Consider the following 25,923-nt stretch of genomic DNA (forward strand, 5'->3'; position numbering starts at 1 on the left):
AGGAGCCCGGGGCAGGAATGCTAGCGTGCAGCCCCTCGCCTTCGCCGGGCAGAGCTCGAGCAGAGCGGCCACGAGAGGGAGAGAGAGGCCGTGCGCTGCCGCGGCGCCGCGAGCGTAGGGGGGCTGCGAGACCAGGGGGCTGCGGGGCCGAGAGATCTGATAGCTGCGGAGCTCTGGGGGGTTGCAGTTCTGGGGGGCTGCTGTATCAGCACCGCTCTCCCCAGGCCACAGCTCCAGCCCCCTCCCCGAGCTGAGGCGACGTGGGATGATGGGCCTCAATTGATCAGGGGAGCACGTGTGCTGTGGCAAGGCCAGCCACCTCCGGCGGTCCGTGAGAGAGACTGCTGCCCGCCACCCCAGGCACCTTCACTTTGCCTGCTAGGGCTGGCTGGGGAAGAGGACAAATATTCGAATATACAAGTTATGGCTGAAGTTCTTAAGGCCTTTTTTCTCCTGCAGTTTCAGCCCGGATGCCGAGGCTGTGTTCCATTCCGTGCTCACACTGAAGACAGCTGTTGTGCATGGGATATCTTGCAGGTCAGCAGCTGGGTGGGGCAGAGGAGAAAGCCTGGGAAGTCTCTGCAGTTCAGCTTCCACCTGTGAATCAGGAGCAGTCAACCTGCAGTGCCTTACAGAGGGGCTGTGTGCTCACAATGGGCTGTCAGTCCCCATGGCTGGCTGTCCATCCTCTGTCAATGGTTTTGGTTCAGTCACAGTTAACACCATGACAGGTTGCTGATCAGCACCAGGTAGGGACAGGATCCCATTCACACCATGAGTTTGGTGACCAAATGGGCCCTAAAAGCATAGTCAGAGAGCCCCTGATGAAACCCCATCAGCAAAGGAGTGTCCTGTTAGTAGGTGGTCTGATCCTCCAGCCCAGGACAGTATCGTCATCTGCAAAGGAGGCCCCTTTGGATACTGCTGACATCATGGCTGAAAGACCCCGACATTGGCTGACAGCAAAGAGCTTGTGTGATAAAGGGACCAAACATGCTTGGCAGGAAAGAGGCATCCAAAAAGCTGCAGAAGGGGTGTGCTGGCAACCAGGGGCCAGAGCTGTGCCAGGGAAGCAGCTGGAGCTGGGAAGGAAACTCAAGGAAGTTTCTTGTGGAGGTGGTTTTAAAATCACATCATGCCAGGTTGAAGTGCCGGTTTTCCAGTGACACGCAGAACTGGCTCTGTGGTACAAAAGTGGCCCAGAGAGTGACTCATGGTAGTCTGTGACATTTTAAACACCTTGTGTCCAGCTAATCAAAGACTTCTGAAAGAACAGCCTGCAGTCAACCTGGTAAGTTACCAGTGCATGGAATACAACTTCTTGCAAAAATTAGCCTTTTGAAGGATGCTGCATAAGGGTGGTACCTGCAGCACAGCAGAGTAAGTTCTCTGGCACTGCCAGTGTGTTCTGCATGCTCTGCCAGCACCACCAATACTCCCGGCCAGTGCTTGTCTGCCTCATGGCTTTCCAAGACAGACCAAGAGTTCAGGGCTGCCCATCCGCCCTGTTCACCAACTCAAGAAAGGAATAGGAAGGGCAGAGGAATGCAGACTGGGCCAGAGGACTCATTCATCATTCCCGCTCCCAGCTTCAGCGCTTTCTAGACCGTCTTCCTACAATGCAGCATTTTGTGTGCTGCAGTCCATGCATACACATGCTCGCCTCTCATCCCCTGCCAGGACTTTCTCTCCTGAGACACCTAGAGCTGATTCTGTAATAAATCAGGCAGCAGCCTCCATCCAAGACACGCACATCCCAGTTTTCTCTCCTGAAGAATGAGTGCCTAGCTTTTCATCTGAACACCTGCAGCAAGCAGACAGCTGTGCTGACCTGGAGTGTGGTATCACCTTCCGAATGAAAGGCACATTGCTGTTCAAACACGGTCTCCTGCAGCACTCCGGCATTTTTCTTTTCCCCATACAGGGCAGGGAGCTGCTCCTGCATCCTGATCCCTAGAGCTCTGGATGCCCTGGTACAGTTCAGTGCCACCCCAGTGAGTGTGAATCCACCAGCCTCTGGGCCTCTGGTGTTGAGGTGTTGAACATGGCCCTTACTCTCTAATGAGCTGGTGCAAGAGTGGAAACAAAATCTTTCCAACACACTGATGGAGGCTGGGAGGGAGCCCTGGGAAGGGGTGCATGCAGGGCATGCTGGAAGGATGTGCTGCTATCCAGCCACAGGCATCTGGGGAAACGTCTTCAGTGAGAGAGGTGGGAAAGGGGGGATTTTGCACAGGGCTCCTGTGCTAGCACATGAGCAGATCTAGCCCTGGGCACAAGCACAGCTCTGCCAGACACAGGAGGAAGAGTGCCAGCAGTGCTCGGAGCTCACTCGTGTCACTGAGACACTTGTGAAAGTCAGGAGAGTGATTGGAGCCAGGACATGGGGTGCAAGAGGGTGACCGCACTCCTAGAGACACCCAGTGAGACATTCCCAGCAGCCGAGTCAGTGCCGGGTCCCACTGCAGCCTGGAGCCTGCAGGATCAACTGCACAAGGTGGGAGCTCGCAGCACTGCACAGGGGAGTGTGGCCCAGCTTGGGGAAGCAGGAGCCAAGGCCAAACCCACCTGGCTTCGCTTTGCACACTGCCAAGATCTTTTTTGTTGATTTACATTCAGATTCCCAGAACACAGACATAGGCAAGAAAGCAAGAGTTGAAAGCAAACAGGAAAAAGGCAGGTTCCCTTGATTTCTATTTTTAACACTGCAAAAAAACATTGGTGTCATTATATTTAGGAAAAAAAATATTCTGAGTGTTTCCTGTCTCCCCTTTCAATACCTTCAGCTATTTCCTTGCAGATGTTTCCAGGGACCAGGGCTCAGAGGCAAGAGAATAGAGGCTAGGCTCTCACCCCACAGACCAACCCAAGGAGGGGAGGGTCCTGGGAGAAGAATGCTGGCTTGAAGCAGGTGCCCATGCCCCTGAATGGGGACAAGGAGGACAATCAGGCTGTGGAGGATGTAGCCAGATCCAAGCAGAAGCTGCATGTTACCACAGAACCTTCACGCTGTGTCTCCATACAGGGGAAGGCACAGTGGCACCATCATGGCACAGGTTTAGGGAGAGAGGCTGCAGCAGCCAAGGCTGGAGGCATGGCTCTGCCCTGCTGTGAGGACCCAGGGATAAGCAGAGCACCCCTGTGACAAGCTGCTGCACAAAGGGGCTGGTCTGCAGCAGAGGTCTCACCGTTGCTCTCCTCTCACACCCAGCACCACCTCTGTGATGGGGATCACATGTGAGACTGGTGAACAGTGTCAGCAGCAACAGAGATCTTAAAGCCAGGCTTGCATATAGAGGATGGCTGGTGTCCCTTGGAGCCAGAGCCTCTGCACGTGCTGCTTCTCTACTCGCAAGTACCAGCGTGGCTCAGCTTCACCTGCATGGCTCAGAGGATCTTCCTCTTCACTTTGACAGCCTAGGCTCATTGCCTCGCACTCAAGGACTGTGGTTTGCAAAGTGTTTGCATTTAATTCTCATACAGGCAATCCAGAGCATGCTTTCTGCATGGCAGGCCAGCAGAGAGGCTTCGCCTGTGCAGGCAGCAGATCACATCTCAGCAGGACCAAGAGATGCAAAGAAAACTGGGGTATGAATGCGGTCAGCTTCTGGCAGTGGAGAATGAAGCCAGCCGCTGGGGAAATAAATGGCTCTCCTAATCCTAAACACACTGTGCTAGATGTGGTTCCCAGCAAAATCACAGCACAGGGAGATCAGGATTTCTCCATGTAGCCTAGGGAGCACCCTGCCCCAGGAAGGAGATGTAGATAATGTCATAAATGTGCCATGGACAGCATGCATGGCCTCCAAAAGCACTTCAAAACATCTCCTCCAACGTAGGTCAGTTAGCTAGGGTTGTGTACATGTGTGTTGCCCTGTGCACACACAACTCTCCATGTTCTAAGTCACTGTAAGAGATGTTGTCCTTCACTGAGTTCTGGGCTCAGCCAGAGCAGGGAGAGCAGATGTCTGCCCTGGCCAATGGAGTGAGCTTCTGGGCTGTTTCCATTCCTGGAGTCTGGTCTACAAAAGGAGCTGCCTTGTGAGATGCTCCTCTGGGGCTCTGGCTGACTCTGAACTGGAGGAAAGCTCTGGGACAAGATGAGCCATGGGTCAGGCTTCCGTTGCTGGCCCTGGGCAACCAGGTGCAGATAGTCCCATAGGTCAAACACTTCCTTTCTATATTACTTTTCCAAAAGCCCTGCAGCAGGTGGAAACCCAACACCAAAGTGTCTTGATTTAAGGACTACATGAAAAATACCCTGCAGTTCCCAGTACAGCCCAGATCATCCCAGTTCTAAGCTGAGGGCAGGAGGCAGTCCTGCTGCACTTCCAGCAGGAGCTGCTGGGCTTTTTCCCGGAGCCGAGGCGGTGTCCACAGGCTGGAGCCTTGCTCTGGCGACCCTCAGCAGGAGCTCCTCCTATTTTCTGACTGGAGCTGCAGGGATCTGGGCTGCTGTCAAGGCATGCGTGGATTTCACAACACCTCCCTGCCTGCTCTGATGAGACATTTCTGCAGATGGTCCCAGAGGTCTGTGGCTGCCTCAGCAAGGCAGCAATGCTCGGTGGCCTCCTTTTAGCCCAGATTGTCCAAGCTCTCAAAGGGAGCTCACCAGCAGGCTCCTTGGAGAAGCTGTCCCCGGTTGGATTCAGGGAAGGGCTGATCTCTGTGCCAGAATCAGAACTGGACCAGTTATGCAAGCAGAAAATGCAATTTGTGGCAAGGGGGACCAGCCCAGAATGAGCAGATGCTGATCCAGAAGATGACATGTCCCAGTTAGTCACAAGTCATGGACAGGCTTTTTTTTTTTTTTCCCCTTTCTCCCCCCTCTTTTTTAAAAAAGTTCTTCAAAAAACTTTAGTCAGGAAAGGAAAATATTCCAGAACAGTCTCCCTTCCCATGGCTAGCGAGCTGTCAATGCGGTAACTCCACACAGACAGGGCTTGCACAGTTGAAAGCCAACAGAGTTTCGTTGAATAAGAATTGGTGAGTTTTCCTGCGAGTGCTAATCAAGTGTCTCAGGAAAGTGAGGTGAGGTGGCTGCAGTGCAGCAGCAGCAGGTGGCTGTAACTTGCAGCCTTACCGAGCCAGGTGAAGATGCAAATGTCACCACAGGAGATGGAGACATCACCTTGTTTGATGGGCAGCAGCATCTTGGAGCCTGCAGAGTAGCGCAAGCAGGAAGGTGAAGCACTCACCACTCCATCTCCTCCTGCCACTGTGGGGTGTGGGCAGCTCCCAGCCCAGGGGCTCTGCTCATCATCTTTTCCAAATTTTGCCTTTCTGCCATCGTGGTGTCTGGGCACAGTCTCCTGAGAAGAATGTTGGGTGGTGGCACACTTTTGTGGTGGGGTTTTCCTGCCTCCATGGGGAACAGTGGGACGAAAATGAAATTGTCACAGCCTTTCTCCTTCCTTTCCTGACTGCAGTGGGGAAAACACCAGTTTGTGGGAAACCCCGATGCCCCAAAACACCATCTCTTAGCCTCTGCTTACTATCCCAGGAGGAAATTCCTGCCACCTCCAGATGGCCACAGGCACCAGCTTCACAGGGACTTGCTTCAGGGGATGTCCCGGGCTGTGCCTCCTCTTCCAGACCTGCTTTAGTGGGTACGATTTCCAAAGACACAGCCATACCCTTGAAAAGGAAGCAGCTCTTCTGTGTAGACTGACATCACACTTGACACATCTCAAGCTCAGATAGCATGAGGTTGGAGGACACCAACCCCTCCGGCTCTGTCCCTGTGGTCCTGCAGGTCTCCAGTTCCTCCCCAGTGCCCATGCAGAGCCCCTGCCTGGGCTGTGCTGGGTGCCAGGCCACTAAAACTTCTCCATACCGTGAGGGCCAGCATAAGCCAGCCTAGCTGTAAAGGGTCAGTCTTGGCTCTTGCTTTGTGGTCAGAGCACAAAAGAAGACCCACCAAGCAGGCTGGTTGCTTTTAATTAGGCTTGGGACCTGCGTGAGGCAGCCACCTCCCTGTTCCTTTTTTGGGGATTCTTGTTTAGGGGCCACCAGTTTGAAATTAGCAAGTTGTGGCTCTCCTACCTCCCACGGCAGCAGGTCACCCTGCCCTGTGGGCAGCCTGACAGCCAGGCAAGAGCTCATCCTGCCAGACACCTTTTACAAATCATTCTGCATAGTTCACATTCTCGTCTGTTTTATGAGTGTTTCAGCTCCTCATATTGATCAGGGCTGGAGCCGAAGTAATTATGTTCATCACAAATAATTTCCCTTGATTTTGAGTCATATTTGAGCTGGTGCCCACCTCCTCTGCTCACCCTTTAACACAGGCAGCTCTCTGCTCACTGGTACATACTTTCCAGGCGACATCGTTGCTTTCATAACAACATCGTTGCTTTTCATAATAACCATTGTGAGACTGAGAGGCTTGTTTTCTTCACCTGGATCCCACACACACTCTAAAGGTTTCGGTCATGTCTTTATTGATTTGGCTGGGGATGTGGACAAGAGGACGCGGTTTATGGGAAGTGCATGCTTGGGAGATGTCTCCAGATGTCTCTAGTGTTGAGGGGGGAAGTATGGGAGGGTCGAGAGCCTAGGACCCTTCTGCATTGCTGGTTTCAGCCTTTGTAGTCTTGCTTAGGAGATGGAGAGCAAGACCAGCACTTGTTTTACTCCCATGGGCGCAGGTAGGAAATGGAACTCACTCCCAGAGCCTTCGATGTAAGCCCTGAGGACTAGCAGCAGGTCCTTTGCTAGATGGTCTTGGGTGGTGACTGGACATTTTGGCTTTTTAAGTGCTGGGTGTGAACCAAGCACTGGTGCAAGTCAAGTGAACCGACAGCTCTTCAGTCCTCCCCAGACCAGCCAACTGCTGAGCCCTCCTAATGCGCCCAATGTCTCTGCTGGAAGCCCCTTACCTGCATGGACCAGACTCCTACCAGTCAACAAGGACCTTATGAAGTGCCTGCTGCACAAGGTCTTTGGGCAGGTCCCACCAGCAACCAGGGGTTTGCAAGGAACCTGTGCAGAGCATCCACTGGAGATATGCCAGACAAGGGTTGTTGTCTTTGCCCCAGCTCACTGTTCCCTCCCCAGTACCATCCTGTCCCAACACCTTTACCATTCCTTCCCTGCACACAGTCCCAGCATCCTGAATCCATCAGCACCTTGAGCTGTTCTGGCTCCCAGTGCTCCTGCTGATGGTGAGCTAGGACCAGCTCTGGGGATGTGAAGGGCTGTGACACTGGGAACAGGCACAACTCGTGTTTCCCAAGCCTCTCCCAACATCACCTGCTTCCCAGGCACAACACTAGCTGCTGCCTGGCTGCAGCACTTGCGTTCTCAAATGCCTTCCTCAAGCAGAGCTGGCTGCAATTACCAGGTGGGTTTGGTGAGACCTAAAAGCATCACTGGCTGTACCTCAGTGCCTGCCTCAATCTGCAGCCTATTTGACGCTGCAAGGGACATGGCAGCTGCATGGGAACACATAGCACACTTAAGCAAGACAAGAACTGAAGGAAAAACATTGTCTATTCTAGCCTGAAACCACAAGAAAAACAGAGATAGTAAAAAGGAATGAGCAATTTGATCAGGAAACACGAGTTAGCCATGCAGCTTCATAGAAAATACCAAGGGCCTGTCGGTGACCACACAAGGTCAGGATCTGGGGTTTGTCTGAAAGGCAAAGTTCTAGTGAGATTTTTTTTAAAGAAATTTATATATAATGATGTGTGATACCAAAAATAAACCCTCAGAGGATCACAGTGTTTGATACGTGATGATTTCTGACACTGTTTTCCAAATAATAATGGAAAGACTCATTTGGCTGAGGTTTCCATCCAGGCTTTGTTTTACAAAAGTCTTATTCTTTGGGTTATCTGAATCTTTAACTTAGGGGGACGATTATGAATTGCTCTTGTCTGGACTACAGCAAAAAAAACCCACACAGAATGACTGCCCAGGGTTTGATACATCTATCAAGAAAAAGTGTTGTCCTTTCACAACATCTGACATAAAGCTGGGCTGCACTAACGAGAAACCCTCAGTCTGAATGATGAGATCTCACTACACTTTTGGCTAAGTGAGGCTGTGATAATCTCTTTGCTCCCTGTCTAATCTCTCCACTTCTTCCCCTCGGCAATGACAGACTTTGAGACCAGAATCAGCACTGACTTCCATTTATCAATGCTTCCTCCTAATGAAACCTACTTAAAAGTGCCTGGAAAATGGTGAAGGACTGAGTGTCCCCACCATCCCTCATCACTCCCCATCTGAAACACTCTTCCTTCTCGGGAGAGGGCAACGCCTGGTTGTTGCTCACTCTCTCGCTGGCCTCACTGTGGTGGCTGGAAGCTTGGAGGGGTCAGTTGGTCTCAGATGAAGCCAAAGTTTTCTCATGTAGTTGCCTGGCCATCAGAAACTGGACGGCAGCCCTGAATTCTTTTCTCACAAGTCACTTGGACAGGAACCAGATGGTAAATACTTTCAGTCTCTCCTAGCCTGGATCTGGGGTGGAAGCGGTGACTTCAAGGTAAAAGATTGCCCGGCCCATCCTTCACCCCTCAGGGTGGCCAATCCTCCCAGCCCAGCTCCACTCTCCAGTTAAGGTGCGAGAACCAGAGGGAATAAAAAGGCCAGACAGGAATGGAAACGGCCATCACTACCTCTCTCAGCTCTTGCTGTTTGAAATTGGAGCTGGATTCCTTCTGGGAAGGAAACAACTTTCCCATCCTGCCAAAAACAAAGGTATTTCAAAGTTTCTCAAAGCTGTGGTGTTTCCAGAAGTCTCATGAAAAACAGTCAGAGTCACCAACAGCTGAGGAAGACCTGAGATGTCTCCTTTTCATTTAAAGACTCTTGGCTCTTCCAAGCTGGGTATCTGTCCTGCTCTCCCACCAGTGCTGTCCACCCTCCATGCACAGACCTGTTCCCCTGCAGCATGGATTTGAGCCAGGAGTGCCCAAAAGCAAAGGGAACGCCCTCCTCCTCAAGGTATGGAGAACATCTTTCCCTAGACCCATGATTTCACTGTTGATATGAAGAGGGACAGAGCCAGCAAGGACCCTGGCTCAGACGGCCTAGGTTCTCCCCAGCAGAGATGAACATCCAGACCCTGGTCTGACTTCAGCCAGCTCTAGGGAGCATATTCAATAAACAGCATGGAGTAAGGAAGGGAAGAGTCTCCAGCAAAGGAAAGGGATGGAGGGAGAATATGGTCTATATCCATCACAGATGGATGCAATTTTAGCTAAGCAGGGTGCACAAATGAGAGCTTTGCAGTGTTATTCATGATGGCACGTTAAACGGCACAGACATGAAAAAAAAAAAAACCAGCTGTCTAAAATGTAAATTCACTGGGTCAGTTCTTTCATTTCTATAGAAACAGCAGAGCTTGCCAGCGGCTAACTCAAAGGAGATGGATTCAGATCCCTGTATCAACTATTTTCTTGCACAACTGACCACAAAAGAAAAAAAAAAAAAAAGAAATTACAACCCCCAAAAATTCTGACAATAATACCATGGAAACTGTGGAGCACAACATATGGACTTAATTACTAGATATGAAATCACACGTATGGTACAGAACACATATGGGGTACTTGCTGCAGAGGGGAAAGGTTATAACCGAGTATTTATAAAATGAACTGCTAATGTGCTGCTCTCGTGCGGCTTTGCAAATCAAAACCTGTGCAAGGGCTGTATGGCTTTACCAGGCTCTGCCTGCAGTCCCTGGCCCCCTCGGCACGGCAACCTGGGTGGGCACACGGGACCCTGAGAGCCAGGAGAAGGGAAGCTCAAGCCCATCTCACCCATGGGAAGGCAGAGTCATGGGACACTTTGTGGGGATCCCTTCATCTGGCTCCTCTGGGCGCCCCCAAAATGCAGTGAGATACTGCCAGGGATTTGTGATGCCATCTGAGGGATGGGCAGTTGGCTGGGTGTGAAACAGTGGGTTTGGCCCCTGTCTGGCTGCTTGACTCGGTGCGGTGGCTCTCTGTTGCTGCTTGGGCTCTACTGTGATGTCAGGCCATCACAGTGATGTCACCTTACTGCAGCGAAAGCTCAATGGCATCAGCTAGGGGGAAGCAAAGTCCCCTCTTGTCCCAAGCTGAGGAAGAGGGTAAAGAAGGGGCTCCCACCCCAAAGAGGCAAACCTGAGCCTTAGCCCGCCGGGGGGTGCCTCACTGCCCCCCAAGGCTTCACACGGCATTGTTGGCTGCTCACTGAGGGTGACGAGAGGTTTTTATTTCCCCTACCAGTATTGTCATCTGGGTTCTAACTGGGAAATGAAGTCATGCCCATTAATCAGAAGTCCTAACAAACACAAGCCTGGAATAATTAATTGAACTCCCCACCCCCCTGCGGCAAGGCTGGATCGGTGCTTTGGCTGCTCTAGAGCTGTGGCTGATAGAGGCACTGCAGCCACCTCTGGGATGTCTGGCTGGGCTGCAGCCTCTGAAACATGTGGCCAGTGGGAGGGCATCAGCTCTGAGGAGTGAAGGGGAAAAAGGCAGCACAACATGTGCCTCCTGGCACAAACCTTCTGGCTTGTGAGAACCCATCAGTAGTGCCTGAACCACTCTGCTAGCAAGAATGGAGCAATGCATGGTCCTCGTACCTCCCTTGTGATGGGCACAGTTGTGTCTGGGCAGGGCTTGGGCCATGCAGAAATCTGGGGCTTCAACTTGAGGAGCGGAAAGTCTAGTGCCAGGGTAAGTGACAACAGCCTTTGGAAGGTAGTGTGTTATTTCCACAAGTTGCCATGACCTCATTAACAGACTGATTGCAGCTAACAAAGCAAAACCAAAGCAGCGAATTGGGGTGGGAGAGCTGACTGCATGTTCCTCCCTGCCAGGCTCTGCCCTCCTTGCTCCAGGCCCTGGCTTCCAGGCTATGGCAAGCAGTGGAGCTGAGGTCAGGATTGCTGCTTAGGTGACTGAGGACCTGTTTCACAAAGCAGAAGTAAGAGGAATGGGAAAAGACTGGAGGGAGGGATGGAGAATCACTCCTAGTTGCATAATTTCAGTGTTCTGCTTATACAGCATCCAGCTCCTCCTGTGTGTTTGCCAGCACATATCATGACATAAGATATACAGCCTCTCAATCTCTGGGCTCACAAAGTCCCCTTCTTACCCCTTTTAATAAGACCTAAGGGACAGGAACATGGAGAAGGGGCTTGGTCTCCTGAAGGTGTTGAGATGTGTAGTTTTTTTCTTTCTAAAAAGACCCATGCTTTACCGCATAGACACAGCAGCTGCAAGGAAAGCTTGCAAAGGGTAGGCTGAAAAGCAGTAAAACATTGGGAGGCAAAACCTGAGCACCCACTCCTTTTCCCCAAAAATGGATTTTAAATTCTCATCATGGCTTAAACCAATCATATTTTTTCAGGAGCTGAGCTGGGGTTTACAAGGCTTGAAATCAGCAGTGCTCTGGCAAGGACCATGCTGCAGCCCTCTCTGCATCACGTACCAGGGCAATGTAACACAATGTGAATCCAATGCCCCTCCGCCACAGCACTAGCAGCCTCCCTGGGCAGCCACAGCCCCACGCAGGATGGGGGATTCTGTGGCACCTCACCACCACAGCAAATGCCTTTCCCGCTCTTGCTGCACCAGAGAAACTGAGAGGGAAGCACACCTCTACTGCCTGGAGAGCTTGCCTGGCAAACTGCTGCAACCCCAGTGCTGGGAATCAAAACCAAGCCACACACTGTCCTCAGTGATGAAGAGAGACAATCCTGCCCTTGACTTCAGGACTCTGTACAGCGTGGACAACTCACCCCTGTCCCCCAACCTGCCAGGCACTGTGCTTAGCATAAAACATAGGAATCAGTCCCCAGCAACAGCACAGTTGTGGCAATGTTCCCGCGTGTATGGTGGCAGGGATAGCCCTGCCGAATGCTTTAAAACCCACGAAGAAGACACCAGCTCTGTCCAGGCAGACCTTAATCAGTAACAACAAGCATTGACCTTCCTTCTGGGATGCAACTAGCAGCAAGGAGCCAGTCGCTCCACCAACCTGGCTCCCCAGCCCCTCTCTCCTCCTCTCTGGGGAGAGCATCCCTTCCCTTTACTTGCTGTCTCAGCAGACAGCACAGTCTCACCTTGAAGGGAGTGGAAATGGGAGCTGGAATGTGGGCTGGAAAAAAAAAGAGAAAGGAAAAAAAAAGAAAATCTTGAGGCTTGTCCAAACCTGCTCATGTTTATATTGGAGCCTGTGAGTGACATCAGAGAGGGAGAGTATAAACACCAGCAGGACCTACTCAGGGCTTTAAAACCTGCGAACACGCCACTGCCTCCAAACAGCCCAGGGGGTGATGTGCTGAAGTGGCAGAGGGGAGAGCAGCATGAGGCTCCAGCTGGAGAAGCAACTCCTCTTCCTCTCCCTCCTCTGCATCCTCTCTAAGGTAAGGGAGATGGGGCCCTGGGGCAGCTTTAGCCTTATTCGGGGGAGCACCCAGTTCTTGCGAAGAGAGATGCAGGGAGGAACAGGGTGTTACACCAAGTCCAGTGGCTAACGCTGGCAGACAGGCTGTATTCATGCAGTCCCACAGGGACAGACCTATGGTTGGGAGAGACATTTGCAATTAAGCAGCAGGGTCTTAACATTTATGGGCCAAAGTTGTTGTGCAAGTCCACCGAGCAAGCAGGAATGACAGCAATGCACTCTGTTTGCTTGCCCATCCCTCCAGCTCCCCCGCACCCGGGGCTGTGGTATGCATCCCCAACGGTGAGCGAGCAGCAGCTCAGTGGTAGTGGCTCCTGCAAACTCCTTGGTCTCTGCCCAGGCTCCTGAGGCAGGGGGCCAAGCGAGCCCAAGCCTCAGCATTCTTCAGCTCTCCCTCCCCTCCCCGGGATGCTCATGCAAAGCCAACACCTCCAACAGAATTTGGATTGTTGCAGTGAGCTTTTTTTCTTCTTGGCCTCTGCGTGAAAATAGTTGCCTGTGCAGAGAACAAGGACACTGAACAGTTCGGGATATCTCATCTCCAAGTGCTTGAATCCTAACGCAGACCTTCTGCAAGCAGGGACATCATGGCAGTGTGGTGACTATTTGACTCCTTTCCCAGACAGTTAAGATCTCTGATAGCAGCCACATTGTCATCTAAAGACAAGTTAATTACAAGGAGCTGGGGGAAATAGGTTAATGAGGCTTGGGTAATCTTTCTAAAACATTGATTTGTAACAGCAACCTCCTGAAATATGAAAAATGGCCTTGGCTGCCTGAGTAAGCTGTGAGAGAGAATTGATTCTGCCCCAGGTGCTTATGAGTGCTTGGAGAGTAACCAAGGGCCCTTGTGCTCCAAGCCCAAACCTGGCCACCACAGCCAGTCCTTTCGTTCCTGTGTGAATGTCTCTCTGGTTTCTGCCACACTAATAATGCTGCTCATTGATAAAACTACAATAAGACCCAGGTCACTCAGCCCATTTCAGATATGTTTTATCTCCTGGCACTGACATTTTTACAGACTCATGAAAGAACATCTAAATTGCTGCAAATGGGGACCAGGGAGCATACCAGCACCCACCTTCTCTGCCTAACTGGTCAAATCAGACCTGAAGATACTGGCAGAAACTAAAAGAGAAAGAAAAATGGTATCTAAAATCCATGTGGTCCAGCTGAACCTGTCAATCTCTTAGCACTGGTATCTGGACAAGCACAGGACTGAGTTGTTTTTTGCACATTTTCTGAACTGCTGCCTGCATTGCACGTGCTGGCCATGGGGCAAACAGAGCAGCAGGGCTGCCAGAGAGTGGGTCAGAGCTGCTGTGAGGAACTTACACACGTGCATACGCTGTTAGGCCAGTACACACAAAGAATTCACTTCCAAACTGCAGGACCAAATCACTTGGCTTCGGGCCCTATATGCAACAGTACCCTCAGATATGACACCATGGCAGCACGAGCGCTGCCTGTAGAAGTTATTTGTGCCAGGGTAATTGTGCAAACAGAACGAGCCATAGATATCAACACCTACCTGGGGCTGTTTAGCCTGGAGCAGAGGAGGCTGAGGGGAGACCTCATCACTGTCTACAGCTCCGGGAGATGAGGTTGGAACAAGACAGGTGCTGGTGTCTTTTTCCAACTAACAAGTGATAGGATGAGAGGAAATGGCCTCAAGTTGCACCAGAGGAGGTTTAAACTGGATATTAGGAAATATTACTTCACTGAAAGCAAGCACAGGAACTGGCTGCCCAGGGAAGTGATTGAGTCACCATCTCTGGAGGTATTTAAAAGACGCATGGATGTGATACTTAGGGACATGGTTTAGTGGTGGAGTGGGCAATGTTAGGTTTATGGCTTGACTTGACAATCTTAAAGGCCTTTTCCAACCTAAGCAATCTGATGATTCTATGTTCCCATCCTGTGGAGTGCTAAGCGTCCCTGATTCTCCCCGGTTTCCATGGATGCCCATCACACTTTCCCTCTAGAGGACAACAGCTTTCCAAGCTGCTTTGCTGTATTCTCACGGACTTTCAGAACCTCCCTCCACCAAAAATCTCCCCACATGACTGAGAGAGGATTACCTGTCTGTCCCAGTGAAATAGCAGCCATTAACCCAAAACTGTACAGAACCATTAATCAAATCCTGGTTAATGATGGCTTTGCCTCCACAGGTGTGTGCGCAGCTGTGCCGGAGACCATGCTACTGCCCCTGGGTGCCACCTCATTGCCCCCGTGGGTCCCCCCTGGTCCTAGATGGCTGCGGCTGCTGTAAGATCTGTGCCCGGCGCCTGGGAGAGCCCTGTGACTTCCTCCACATCTGTGACCAGAGCCAGGGCCTCGTCTGTGACTACAGTGCAGCACCCACAGGGACAGGAGCCACCTGCAACTGTGAGAACCGGGGTGCCCGTTCCCTGACAACAATGCCCGCGTGCCTTGAGCCCAGCACAAACCCCAGCTCCAGCTGGAGCCCAGCCAGCTCCAAGCATCCCTTGCATCCCTCACATCTTTCAGGGAAGCTGTTAAGGCTCCAAAAGCAGCTTAACTAGTGAGCTATTCCTTTGAAAATAGAGAGATGATGATGAGAAGTAGTAGGGAAGAGGAGGAGGCTGGGCAATGCACATGCTACTGCAAACCCATGTCCACCCCACACACTTCTGCTGTCCCAAATTCAGTCCTGTTGTGCCAGCCGCACCATTTCCCCCAGCAGTCCCCTCTGCCATCCACATCTCTGTCATTTTGCCCCTAACGGGCTCCCCTGCTATTGTTTGCAGTTGAAGACACCAAGGAGGAGGGCTGCAAAGTGAATGGCCAGGTCTATAAAGATGGGGAGGTTTTCCAGCCGAGCTGCAAGCTCCAGTGTCGTTGCCTAGACGGGGGCTTCACCTGTGTCCCACTCTGCCAGGAGGATGTCCGGCTGCCCACCCCGGACTGCCCGTACCCACGGCGGGTGGAGGTCCCAGGGAAGTGCTGCCCTGAGTGGATCTGTGAGGCCAGGGACCAGAACCTCCTTCGGGCTGCTGGGACAGGTAAGATGCAGGACATGCCAGCAAGGGGCTGCCCATGCAGGTCTCTAGAGATGGTCTCTTCACTCCAGACCATGAACATCAACAGGAGACACCTCATTTCTCCACTATGCAGGGCTATGCCTGCAGCACCCACAGAGTATGTTTCACAGTCCTGGCTCCAACTACTTTTTTCCCCTCATTTCTTTTCCTCCAGTCCCTGGGGCAGCGTCCCCACCGCTGCCATACCCCTGCCAGGAGTGGAGCACGGAGTGGAGCGCCTGCTCAGTCACCTGTGGTACTGGCTTTTCTACTCGCATCTCCAACCAGAACCGCTCCTGCAGGCTGGAGACCCAGAGGCGGCTCTGCATGGCCAGACCCTGCCCAGCTCTTTCGGCAGCTTCCCCAGTGGTAAGTGGCAGCCTGAGTGAAGCTGGTGCCTCTGAGCAACAGGTTTGACTAAGAAAGGGAAGTGCCAGCCAATACAAGCCACTGGACCTCCAGTTACCTGTAGGCACCACATGACCCCTCCCAGCCATGACCTGACCATGTCTCAGATAAACCATCTCCTGAAACTGCACTTGGAAAACAGTTGATGGCAGGTGCAGACCTGAATTTTGGGATCTCTGCATATCTGAATCTTAGAGAACTGTGGATCCCACGTAACACTGAGACACAAAGGTGGGCTTGACCTGCCCCTGTGTTCAGAGATGCTCCTAGCTGACTCCCTGGGTACCCTGGCTCCATCTTACACCTTTAATTAGCCTGGCACAGCCCCCAGTGTGGACACAGTGCAAAACTGCCTAGTTCACAGCCAGACAGTGCTTTCTGGGGCCAGGTACCTGCACTGCCACATGTCCCTGCTCTCTATATGTGGGGGGCATGCCACCACTCCCTCCATCTCCCCATCACTCTCCACTCTGCCTTTCCAGAGGGGAAGAGGAGGTCGTTGGTAGCTGTGCCTACCCCAGTTTCATCCCGGAGCAAACACCTCATCCTGGCAAAGAGTCTGGCACAAGCTCATGGCACTGTGGTTTTGGTGGAGACAGAGGACACATCCCTTCAGAACTGGGGAAGAACTGATGAACTTTGGCTGCAAAGGAGGGTGGAAATAGGGAACAAGATCCCCATGTCACCCAGCACCTGCCCCCTCTGGGAACCCCACTGCCCCAGGCAGGGTTATTGGGCAGCATCAATGATTTTCTTAAGCAGAATGAAAGAGGAATTGGGGAACCCATGCCCCAAGCATAAATCCACATGAGAACTCAAGAACTAGTCTTTTCCCGAATCAGTGGGGCTTTTGGAGAGGTGATGCTGCTCCTCCACCACGTCACGCATGCAGAGGGCTGCGAGAGAGACTATCTCCAGCAGCTGGAAGTTCAAATCCCCAGGAGAAACCCTCACACCCTACCTCCCTGAGGAAGGAATAGGTACATTGGGCTGCACATCACAAATTGCTGCTGTGCCAGGCTGAGCAGCTCCACCATTCACCAGCTCAGCCATCCCACGACATCCACCCTGTAACCTGGCAGCTGCCTTCCTGGGCATGGGCAGAGGAGTTCTCCTGATGTACGCTCTAATTCACCTTCCTCACATCTCTCCAAAATAAACACAAACCTTCCTGCTCTGCCTGGCCTTCCTCTCCAAAGCGCTAGTGGTTTGGCGGGGCTTCGGTGACCAAGGAGCTCAGACACAGGAGACACTGCTCTGCAGCACCAGACATACCGCCTGCCATCCAAGCACATACCCTGCCAGTCAAGGCCAAAAGAAAAACAGTAAAAAGAGAAAACAAATCACAAAGATGAGTAGAAGCCATCTCCCGACAGGCTGGACCCGGCCCAGCTATGTGAGAGTCAGCACAGGAAAGCTGCTTGGCAGCTCTGCCTTTACTTTCTCACAGCTATAATCCTTCTGGATGATTGAAAAATGCAACCCAAATGCCCTCTAACGGCCTCATGCAAGCATTCAGAGAGGTTGTACCTCCCACAACGGGACAAGGAGGACAACTGGAAAGGAGCAGCGGTTTAGACAACATGTCCAGGTGAGATCTGGACAGTTTAGACGTGTATTTATGGAACTGAAAATAAAGATGTGCTTACGTAGGTGCGGAGCTTATGTGGGCTTGCCTGTGTGGGGCGAGCCCAGCTCTGGCAAGCCCTCGGGAGCCTGGCTGCTCCTGGCCACCTCGGCTGCTGCAGGAAAGGTCTGACTCAGGGTGGGGCAGACTGGAGGCACCTCAGTGCAGGCTGCTTAGAATAAGAAAATTAAAAAAGAAAGAAAAAGTAAGTCAAAGTACTCAAAGCATTATTACATTATATTATATCCTGGATTAAATTCTGCTCCTTTCCTTTCACCCAGCCACGGCCTCCATCCACTCAGTTGATGGGACCAACCCTGGCCATACCAAGGCAGATATGACAGTGCAGGGGCAAAAAACTGAGTGGGGAAAGACTCCCCACAAGCAGCAGGAAAGGCAGCCACTCACCCACTCTCCTAGCCACTGTAACTGCTGAAAATGAAAGTCAAGGATGCTTTTCATTTACCTCTTCTGGGGAAAAAAAAAAGATAGAAAAAAAATCTCACTGCTCCTGCAGAAAACATTGCTTAAAAAGAGAATTATTTATTGTGATCATCTGGTGCTCTGCCTGAATACAAATCATTAATGCAGTTTGTCATGGGGAACGTGGTTAACCTCTGGCAGGCAGCAGATTACAGAATGAACATAGCCTGGTCTGTGACTTTTGTTTGGCTTTTTTCACCTCTGTGACAGCTGCACCAAAAAAGCGGTGACACGAAGTTCACAGAATCATAGAATGGTTTAGGTCGGAAGGGACCTGAATGCCCATCGAGTTCCAACCCCCCTGCAAAGAGCAGGGACACCTCCCCTGGATCAAGTTGCTCACAGCTTCATCCAACCTGGCCTTGAATACCTCCAGGAATGGGGAAGCCACAACTTCATGTAGACTTTAAAACCACAATGTTCCTTGACTGGCATGAATAAGACATTCTGTGTGCTGAAAATCCTGTTTTTAAGCCAGTTCTTGTTTGAGCATGTTGGGACACAGCCACCAAGGCCAGGTCAGCTGCTGGCAGGGAGTGCTGCCAGGGCTCTCGCTCCCTCCCAAATCCTGCCCAGCCACCTCTGGGTGACGGCAAAATTCAAAAGGCCACTTTTTAAGCAGCAACCTGTAATTCTCATCTCAAGCAGAAATGACTCAATGCACCTCTGCTTTAATTTTCCTTTTTTTTTTTTTCCCTACAAAATGTCATTTCTCCCTGATTCACTAAGCAGAAAATATCTGAATAATGAATTAATGAATCCAAATAACTCAGAGTTATTTTTCACTAAGAATACAGGGAAATCAACTCTTGCAGCTTGATTGCCAGTCTCACAATATTTGCTGTTCCCTTTAAAGACTTGCTACCCTGGAAACATAGTTATTTGAGGATCATGTTTATTACAGCCTTTGACACAGTGGGTCCTGAGCTTTGCCTGTTCTTGTGGGGCAGCAGATAAATAGTCTGCATCCACAGATGATTATGGTCACTCCTTAAAGATAAAAAAAACCAAAACCAAAACAAACGAGAAGACGACTCACCCCTGTCCTCAAAGCATACTGCTACATCTACATCCAGAAATGGCATATGATTTGACAATCCTTTTCCCAAACCAGCTCATTGCAGCGCAAGTGTGTGCAGATGAAGGAGAAACTGTGAGCAGCTGCATGAGTAAACAATGCGCATCAGAATTTCTTTTCCAAGCCATTCTCTGATGACCTTACTTATGATCTGTAAAAGCATGGAGTTGGCTGAGAAAGGGCTGGACGAGCTCCTCATTAAAGCTAAACATTGTCACATGCCTCCCTGAGCACGAGAGTGCAATGCTCAATAAAAAATAGTAGATCAAGACCCTTTTTTTTTCTGCTGAAGAGCCTTGAATTGGCTGCCTGAAAGCCCATAACTCAGATTATGCATTTGAAACCTGCAGGACCTAGCCTAGCCCTGTACTCTCACACTGCCCTGGATGCGCTGCCAGCAGCATCACTGCCACGTGTTGGAGCTGGGCACCACAGGGGAGCATCCTGATGCAGGATGCTTGAGTAGAGCTGGGCAGTAGCACCTCTATTGCGGGTGAAATTGTGGGTCAAATGAACACCTTAAACACATGCAAGTCATACACAAGAGAGGAGCTGTGCTGCTGCATGCAAGCCTCCAACATGTCAAGGGAGCAGGAGATGTAGAGGGCACAGGGCTGCAGCTGGGCACAGGCAGTGCTCCCCACGCCCTGCCTTGCTTCTCTCTTCCCATCCAGACCCAAGCCTTCATTCTGGGGACAGAGAACGTTTTGCCTACGCTGCTGAGAGTAGCTTGTGATCCTTCCCATGACTACAGCAGTCCTCACAGCCAGCTGCTGTCTCTGCCTCAGTTTCTCCAATGGTTTGTGCTCTGGGACAAACTGTTCCCAGTTTGTTCCTTTCATCTCGCTGCACTTTTGCACCTCCATAAAGTTGCTCTGCAAGTGGCACCCTAACCCCAGGCTGCAGGAGCAGCTGAAATGCATGGAGGCAAAGCCAGCAGGATAGAGGACTGCTTTCCTGAGAGGTGGGCCCCCACGGACCCCCTCTTCTGCTGCTGTTCCAGGAGAACAGATCCACCAGAGCCTCTGCAAACCTCAGAAAAACCGTAACTTCACCCCACAGAAACAGCTTTTAAACTACACATGTAGTGGCTAAATTTTATCACAGAGGTAGGAAATACCACACACCCTTTCCCATCATTAATCTGCTCCAGCAAGCACTTTTTGGAGTCAACACACTGATACCCACAACAAGGAGCTCCCACCACCCCACGTCTCGGGCTTCCTCACACTGGCCCCAACATGCCATGCCTGACTATGATCCAGCAGAGATGTTCGGCTGCTCCCAAGGAGGGAAGGGCAGTCAGGATGGCTCAGCAAGACTCACTCCAGGAAGGCAGGTGGCCCAACCCTTTACCTGAAGTTATTTTGCCAAGGTCTTTTCCCTATGACTTGCCAGGGCAAACCTTTTCCATTCTGACTGCTGTTCTGTTTACTCCTGTGCCTGGAGATAAAGTTATTTCTGGCCTCATTTATGCAGCAGCAGCTGCTCCGCAATGCAGACAGGGGCTGGTTTTCCTTGGGGGTCCTCTTTGGGGTTGCTGGGTTTAGCTCTCACCCAGCCTCAGGGTATCTGGGTGTCTTCTGTGTGACAACCCCAGCCACAGGGAAGGCAGGAGAGCAAGGTTGCAGCCTGTCTTGTATTTCCTTCCAGCATGGGTAAAAACTGTTCAAAGGAGGGGTGCTTGGGGAGGGATATAGAAGTAGGTATCAAGAACAGGGCGCTGCTGTGCAGTGTAGGGACGGTGCAGCCATTTGGCAGGGAGCAGAGCTCACTGCTGCTTATGCTGGGGCAGGCAGCCTGGCACACCTCTGCAGCACCAGCTGGAGCAGATATGGCAGCATGAACCCCATGCAAAGCTGTTAGTCTCTGCCTTAGCCTTGCTCCTGGTGTTTCTGGATAGATGGCATGGTCTGAGCAGTGGGGCCAGGAGAAAGGGTGTCAGGAGTGGAAGTGAGGGGTGGCTCACCAGGTGCAGGCTTCCAGCTCCTAGTCTGTAGGGATGAGGGGAGTGCTTTTCACCCTGAGAGTGAAAGAACAGAAGCAGACTGAAAGCTTTTGTCCCCATCACCAGACATCTTCCACCCTCCTGTCTCCCTGCCCCCTTCCTCCAGCTCCCTCCCAGCACACATGGCTTCCAAAATAGCTGGGGCTTGCGTATCCCTGGCACTTGGCTCAAAATATCTCAAGTAGGCTGGTGGCAGAAGCCAAGAGCACAGTGGAAGCTGCCGGAAACTGAGGATCTCCACTAAGGCAGCCCTCACCACGTACTCCGATGGAAAGCCTTGTGCCCCAAATCCCCCACTGCCAGGACTGACTCTGAGCACAGCATAACTGGAGCCACCTCACCACTGCCGTGGGCAACAGGCACTGCTTCACTGGGCACTGGCATCCCAGAGCACCATCAGAGACGGCACCACCCCGGGAGCAGCCACCACACCACGAGCAGGGCTGCCACTGCACCCAATGGCCAGGGAGGCTGTTGTCCCATCACCCAGTAATGGTAGTGCAGCTATCTGCCCTGTGGACACCACCTTCGCCCAGTGCTTCTTGCCTGCCATCTACCTTGTGGTGACCCCTCTGGGGCTGGCGGGGAATCGGCTGGGGCTGTGGCACCTCTGCACTGGGCGCCGGCAGGGTACCAGCCATCCCCTCACCCTGCTAATGGGCAGCCTGGGTCTGGCTGACCTGCTGTACATCAGCACGCTGCCCTTCCTTATTAGCTACTACTTGAGGGGCAGAGCATGGCTCTTCGGGCATGGCTGGTGCCAGATCACCCAGGGCCTCTTCCACCTCAACCTTTATGCCAGCATTGGCTTCCTCACCTGCATCAGCATCCACCGCTACCTGGGCATCGTGCATCCACTGAAAGCATGGGGCAGGTGCCAAGGGGCAATATCTTCAGTGTGGCTCAGTGTGATGGTCTGGGTGTGGGTCATCGCACAGGTAGCTCCTGATTTCGCCTTCAGCAAGATGGACAACACAGGGATGCAGTGTCACGACACAACAGGACACGAGAACCTGGGTGTTTACTTGCTGTACACCGTGGCCATCACTGTGACTGGGTTTGTCATCCCATTCCTCATCATCATCGGATGCTACTGTCACGTGGTTGTAGTGCTATGCAGGAATGAGACCATGGACCTCAGCCTCAGGAGAAGAAGCATCAGACTGGTGATTCTTGTGATGGTCCTTTTCTCCATCTGCTTGCTCCCTTACCATATCTTCAGAAACCTCAACTTGTTGTCTCGAAGCTGGCAGCTGCAAGGGTCCTGCACACAGGCTTTAAAGAACATCTACGTTTCCTATCAGGTGACCAGGGGTCTGGCCAGCTTCAACAGCGCCCTCAACCCCCTGCTCTACGTGATGACCAGCGAAGACTGCATGTCACATATGAGGACCACCTGCCAAAAAGCCAGCCAGTCCGTTAGGTCCACCTTCAGGAAGAAAACATCTTGCCAGGTTGATGAGAAGACAACAAACATCATTCTTCATGAGGAGGAGTCTTCTTATGAGCTCTGAGGTACCCAAGACTCCCTCCAAAGGATGCAGCACTTCAGTTTTCACTTGTCCCGTTCTCAGGAACACCTTGATGCCTGTTTTGCAGAGAGATGGTGACTGCAGCATCACCGTTTCCGATCTCAAACAAGGTATAGACAGGACTGCTAGCATCAGAGAGCAAACTAGAACCAGGTTTGAGAACAAACCTGCTCAACCCAACTATTTTGCCTACAGTACGCCTGGAGGTGGAAAGAGATGAATGTTGAGTTTACTCCACTCCTGAAGTCCAGCCTCCAGTGCAGTGGGCCAAGCTGGTTAACATCCTCCCCTGGTCCCCTGGCCATGCAGAGCTAGCTCCTCAGTGAGTGAGGAATGGGGGGGAAACAATGCCTCGTCCCCACCACTGGACAAGGGTTTGAGACAGGATTCTCTCCTTCACCCAAGGAGAGGGTACTGGTAATTAAATGCTTGCATGACAGGACAGTTGAGAGGGTGAATTTTTGTAGGAGGGAAGTGCTTTGAAAATGGAAATATTCATAAAAATACCAAGTTTTAAATATATGACACAGTTGTGCCAGTTCCTGAGTTTGTTGTTCCTGGGTGACTGACCTGCTTCAGGATCTGTGTTATCCTCTCCTGCCCACCCCCCTTTACAGAATTAAAAAAGAATTTTAGCATTACTTACTCTCTCTGGAACAGCACAAAGCAGACAAAACAAATTGGCATTTTAAAGCTTCTGGAGGCTATTGGTTGGGTTTGGGGTTTTTTTTTGCAAGGCAAATGACTGCAGTAGCCTGAACCACTGCTTTCAGCAGGCAGGAGAGTTGGAATCCTCCTGTGGGTGGCTGCATCTTACTCTAGCATCCAGCCTTGTGAGGGGATTAGATACATCCATTGAAAATCAGAAAAAAGAGAAGCAATGCTCTTCAGAAGGCTTGTGAAGGTGAGGTTCGATGCTGAGGGCAGTCTGTCTGTTGTCGCCAGGGAGGGCCAAGGAGGTCGCTGCTTCAGGGTAAGCTGAGGCACCTGAGCAGTAGTTCAAGTTTTGCTCTTTGTGTTCCCTACCATGAACATCTTGAACATTTCGGTTCTTGTGAAAGGAGCAATGTGATTTGCAACAGCAGATCTTGCAGCTCAGCTGAAGTGGATTGTGAGTTAAAACTTGCCCATTCTGGGAAACTGCTGACCCAGGAGGCTGCAATCTTTGAACCGAAGCCCTATATATATCACAGTCAGCTGCTCCTCACAGGGACTTACCCTCGGATCCACAGCTGACTTTCAGATGAAGTTAATCTGTCTAAAGTGCAAATAAACACCTAATGCTTTCAGTTGTGAGTCATCTCGCTTCTTTTAAAGCCTTATAGGAACACAGGAGACACCTAGCCTGTGGGCCGGAGAAGTGATGAGTTTCCCAGGGGTCTGCAGCTGGGAAGTTCACTCCCAGTGCAGTAAGACTGCAGGCAAACGGCGGAGCACAGTGCTGGGCCAGGCATGCACTAAGGTAGGTTTCCAGGGTCTGCTCAGCACCTGGCAGGTGTACAGAAAAGCCCTGAAACTTTCAGCTCCCACCCCATCCAGAGGAAACCCAAAGTCAAAGCTTAAATTCCTGAATGAGATGCTCTTCTGTCTCTGCAGTAGGGAAAATCTGTGGGACGTTAGGACCAGGTATAGCCTCTGGTACTTGCACAAACTTCCCAGATCAGAGCTTCTCCAGAGCTCTGAACTCTTCTCCTTTCCTGAAAAAAAAAAATATCCATGCCTCCCAAAGCTGTCCAGCTCTTCCACCGTCACACATATATCCCACTCAAGATGCTACAGCTCCCCAGAGCCCCCAGGAGCTGCAGCACTCTGTCAGTGCACCAGCTTTTTGCATGATTTATTGAAATAAATCATCACTGTATCCCAGGGTGGGAGCACTGCTTAGGAAGAGTCAGCAACTTTGCTCTTGCCATGTAGCATCACTGTGCCCAACTCTGTTCTCCAGTGCCCCTCATGTCATTGTTAATGATGATTTAAAGATCTGTATTCCTAGAAGCATCTCTGAGCCTCAGGAACAGCTGCAGCCATGAATCTGTTCATTTTTTCTGTGTTCTGCATCCATCAAATCAGCAAAAGCTATCGAGGAGATGTATGTTGGGATGATGACCCTGAGATATAGTTTTCTGGGCATCTCATGCTTTGCAACCCCCTTATCCTCAATGTTGCTTCCCCTTGTGAATTGGGGGAGAGGAAAAAAAAAAAAAAAAAGGAGCACCTCCCTTTATTGGCTGTATGTGTAATTAAGGCCCAATTTCTGGCACATGAGCCTGCATGGCTCGTTTTCACAGCTGGTGATGGAATAGCAAGCAGCCCTCCTTCCTCCAGCCCTTGCTGCCAAGGGCCCTCCTTCTCTCACAAAGAGCAGCCGCTGTTTTCTGCAGGACACTGCAGGTGCACGGTCACCACTGAAGGCCTGCCTAAAATCTATGGGCACTGCTGACCCCTCAAAACCTCCCCAGCGCTCTTTGTTCCCTGGGAGCTGAGGGGTGGGATTGTCCCTGGAGCAAACACCAACAGGCAGCTCTTGCTCTGTGCTGGTCCCTGCTCATGGCATGGGGAGGCAAGGATATAGCAGTTTTGGCAGTGGGTGAGGGGGCAGGGAAGGTGAAGAGCTACCATATTCCTCCTTCCCTTTCTTCCAGCAGCTCTGTCAGTCACTGGCAAGGCCACGTACACGTTTGCTGCTGGCAGGAGGCAGTCAGTGTCCACTGGAACTGCCGTCCCACGGTTGCATCCCAAACCAGCAATCGGTTCCTGGCTGGCATGTGCACAGTGAAGAGACTTGAGGACAAGACCTGTGGCAGTGCTGGGGTCAGCACCCACCTGCTCAGGGCCTGGCTTTCAGTCAGGTTCTTTCCCCTCTGTTGCAGAGACTTTCCAGTGCTCTCAGGTTCCTTTATATGAGCTGTACATCCTCATGGGGTGAGATGGCCCTGCTGGAAGAAATAAATTCATTTCACCGCTTTTTGGCTTAAGATAATCTGAATGTTCCTTTTCCCTCCCTTGGCTATCTGTTGCTAAAATCAGGGGAGAGAAATCCCACCTGTATTGTTGCTTCTCCCACAGACTGTCTGGCACAGCAAAGTGGAGCAATGAACTGGTCTACAAATCTGACCTAAACACCAATTTTTAACTCCTTTACCCAGATTATACCCAACCAACAAACCAAACATGGTGGGAACTCTCCAGCTGACAGTAACGGGACTGAGATCAAGCTTGTAAATTTGGCAGCATTTCTTGCTACATTAAATAAACCCATCTTGGATGAGGACTTGTTGCAAACAAAGTCAAGATTTGTTCGGTTAAAGAGAACTTTTGAGCTGACAGCCCTC

The 25,923-nt window shown here is 51.4% G+C and overlaps 2 protein-coding genes across 3 annotated transcripts; both read left to right on the plus strand.

Moving 5' to 3' along the window:
* Positions 1-6,483: 6,483 nt before the first annotated feature.
* CCN5 (cellular communication network factor 5) lies at positions 6,484-16,484 on the plus strand. 2 transcript variants are annotated; one of them, XM_054081832.1, is made up of 5 exons: positions 6,484-12,370; positions 14,583-14,799; positions 15,183-15,437; positions 15,631-15,824; positions 16,346-16,484. In XM_054081832.1, the coding sequence occupies exons 1-5, from the start codon at positions 12,311-12,313 to the stop codon at positions 16,367-16,369; spliced, it is 750 nt and encodes a 249-aa protein (XP_053937807.1). In that variant the 5' UTR covers positions 6,484-12,310; the 3' UTR covers positions 16,370-16,484. The 2 variants fall into 2 exon arrangements, with proteins under 2 accessions (XP_053937807.1, XP_053937806.1); XM_054081831.1 differs by lacking the exon at positions 16,346-16,484 and having other exon boundaries at positions 15,631-15,894.
* A 5,011-nt stretch (positions 16,485-21,495) lies between these two features.
* On the plus strand, positions 21,496-23,860 carry LOC104065132 (P2Y purinoceptor 1). The gene has a single exon (XM_009567565.2). It carries the CDS (start codon positions 21,518-21,520, stop codon positions 22,571-22,573), a length of 1,056 nt encoding a protein of 351 aa, XP_009565860.2. The 5' UTR covers positions 21,496-21,517; the 3' UTR covers positions 22,574-23,860.
* The last annotated feature ends 2,063 nt before the right edge of the window (positions 23,861-25,923 follow it).

Source organism: Cuculus canorus, chromosome 16, assembly GCF_017976375.1.
Source record: "Cuculus canorus isolate bCucCan1 chromosome 16, bCucCan1.pri, whole genome shotgun sequence".
Classification (NCBI taxonomy): Eukaryota; Metazoa; Chordata; class Aves; order Cuculiformes; family Cuculidae; genus Cuculus; species Cuculus canorus.

What these genes read in the sequence shown, in the direction of transcription:
- LOC104065132 (XM_009567565.2), top strand. Translation starts at nt 21,518, where the DNA reads ATGGCCAGGGAGGCTGTTGTCCCATCACCCAGTAATGGTAGTGCAGCT.
- CCN5 (XM_054081831.1), top strand. Translation starts at nt 12,311, where the DNA reads ATGAGGCTCCAGCTGGAGAAGCAACTCCTCTTCCTCTCCCTCCTCTGC. An exon ending in GACAGGAGCCACCTGCAACT is followed by an intron (nt 14,800 to 15,182) that starts GTGAGAACCGGG and finishes TATTGTTTGCAG; the next exon opens with TTGAAGACACCAAGGAGGAG. An exon ending in CCTTCGGGCTGCTGGGACAG is followed by an intron (nt 15,438 to 15,630) that starts GTAAGATGCAGG and finishes CTTTTCCTCCAG; the next exon opens with TCCCTGGGGCAGCGTCCCCA.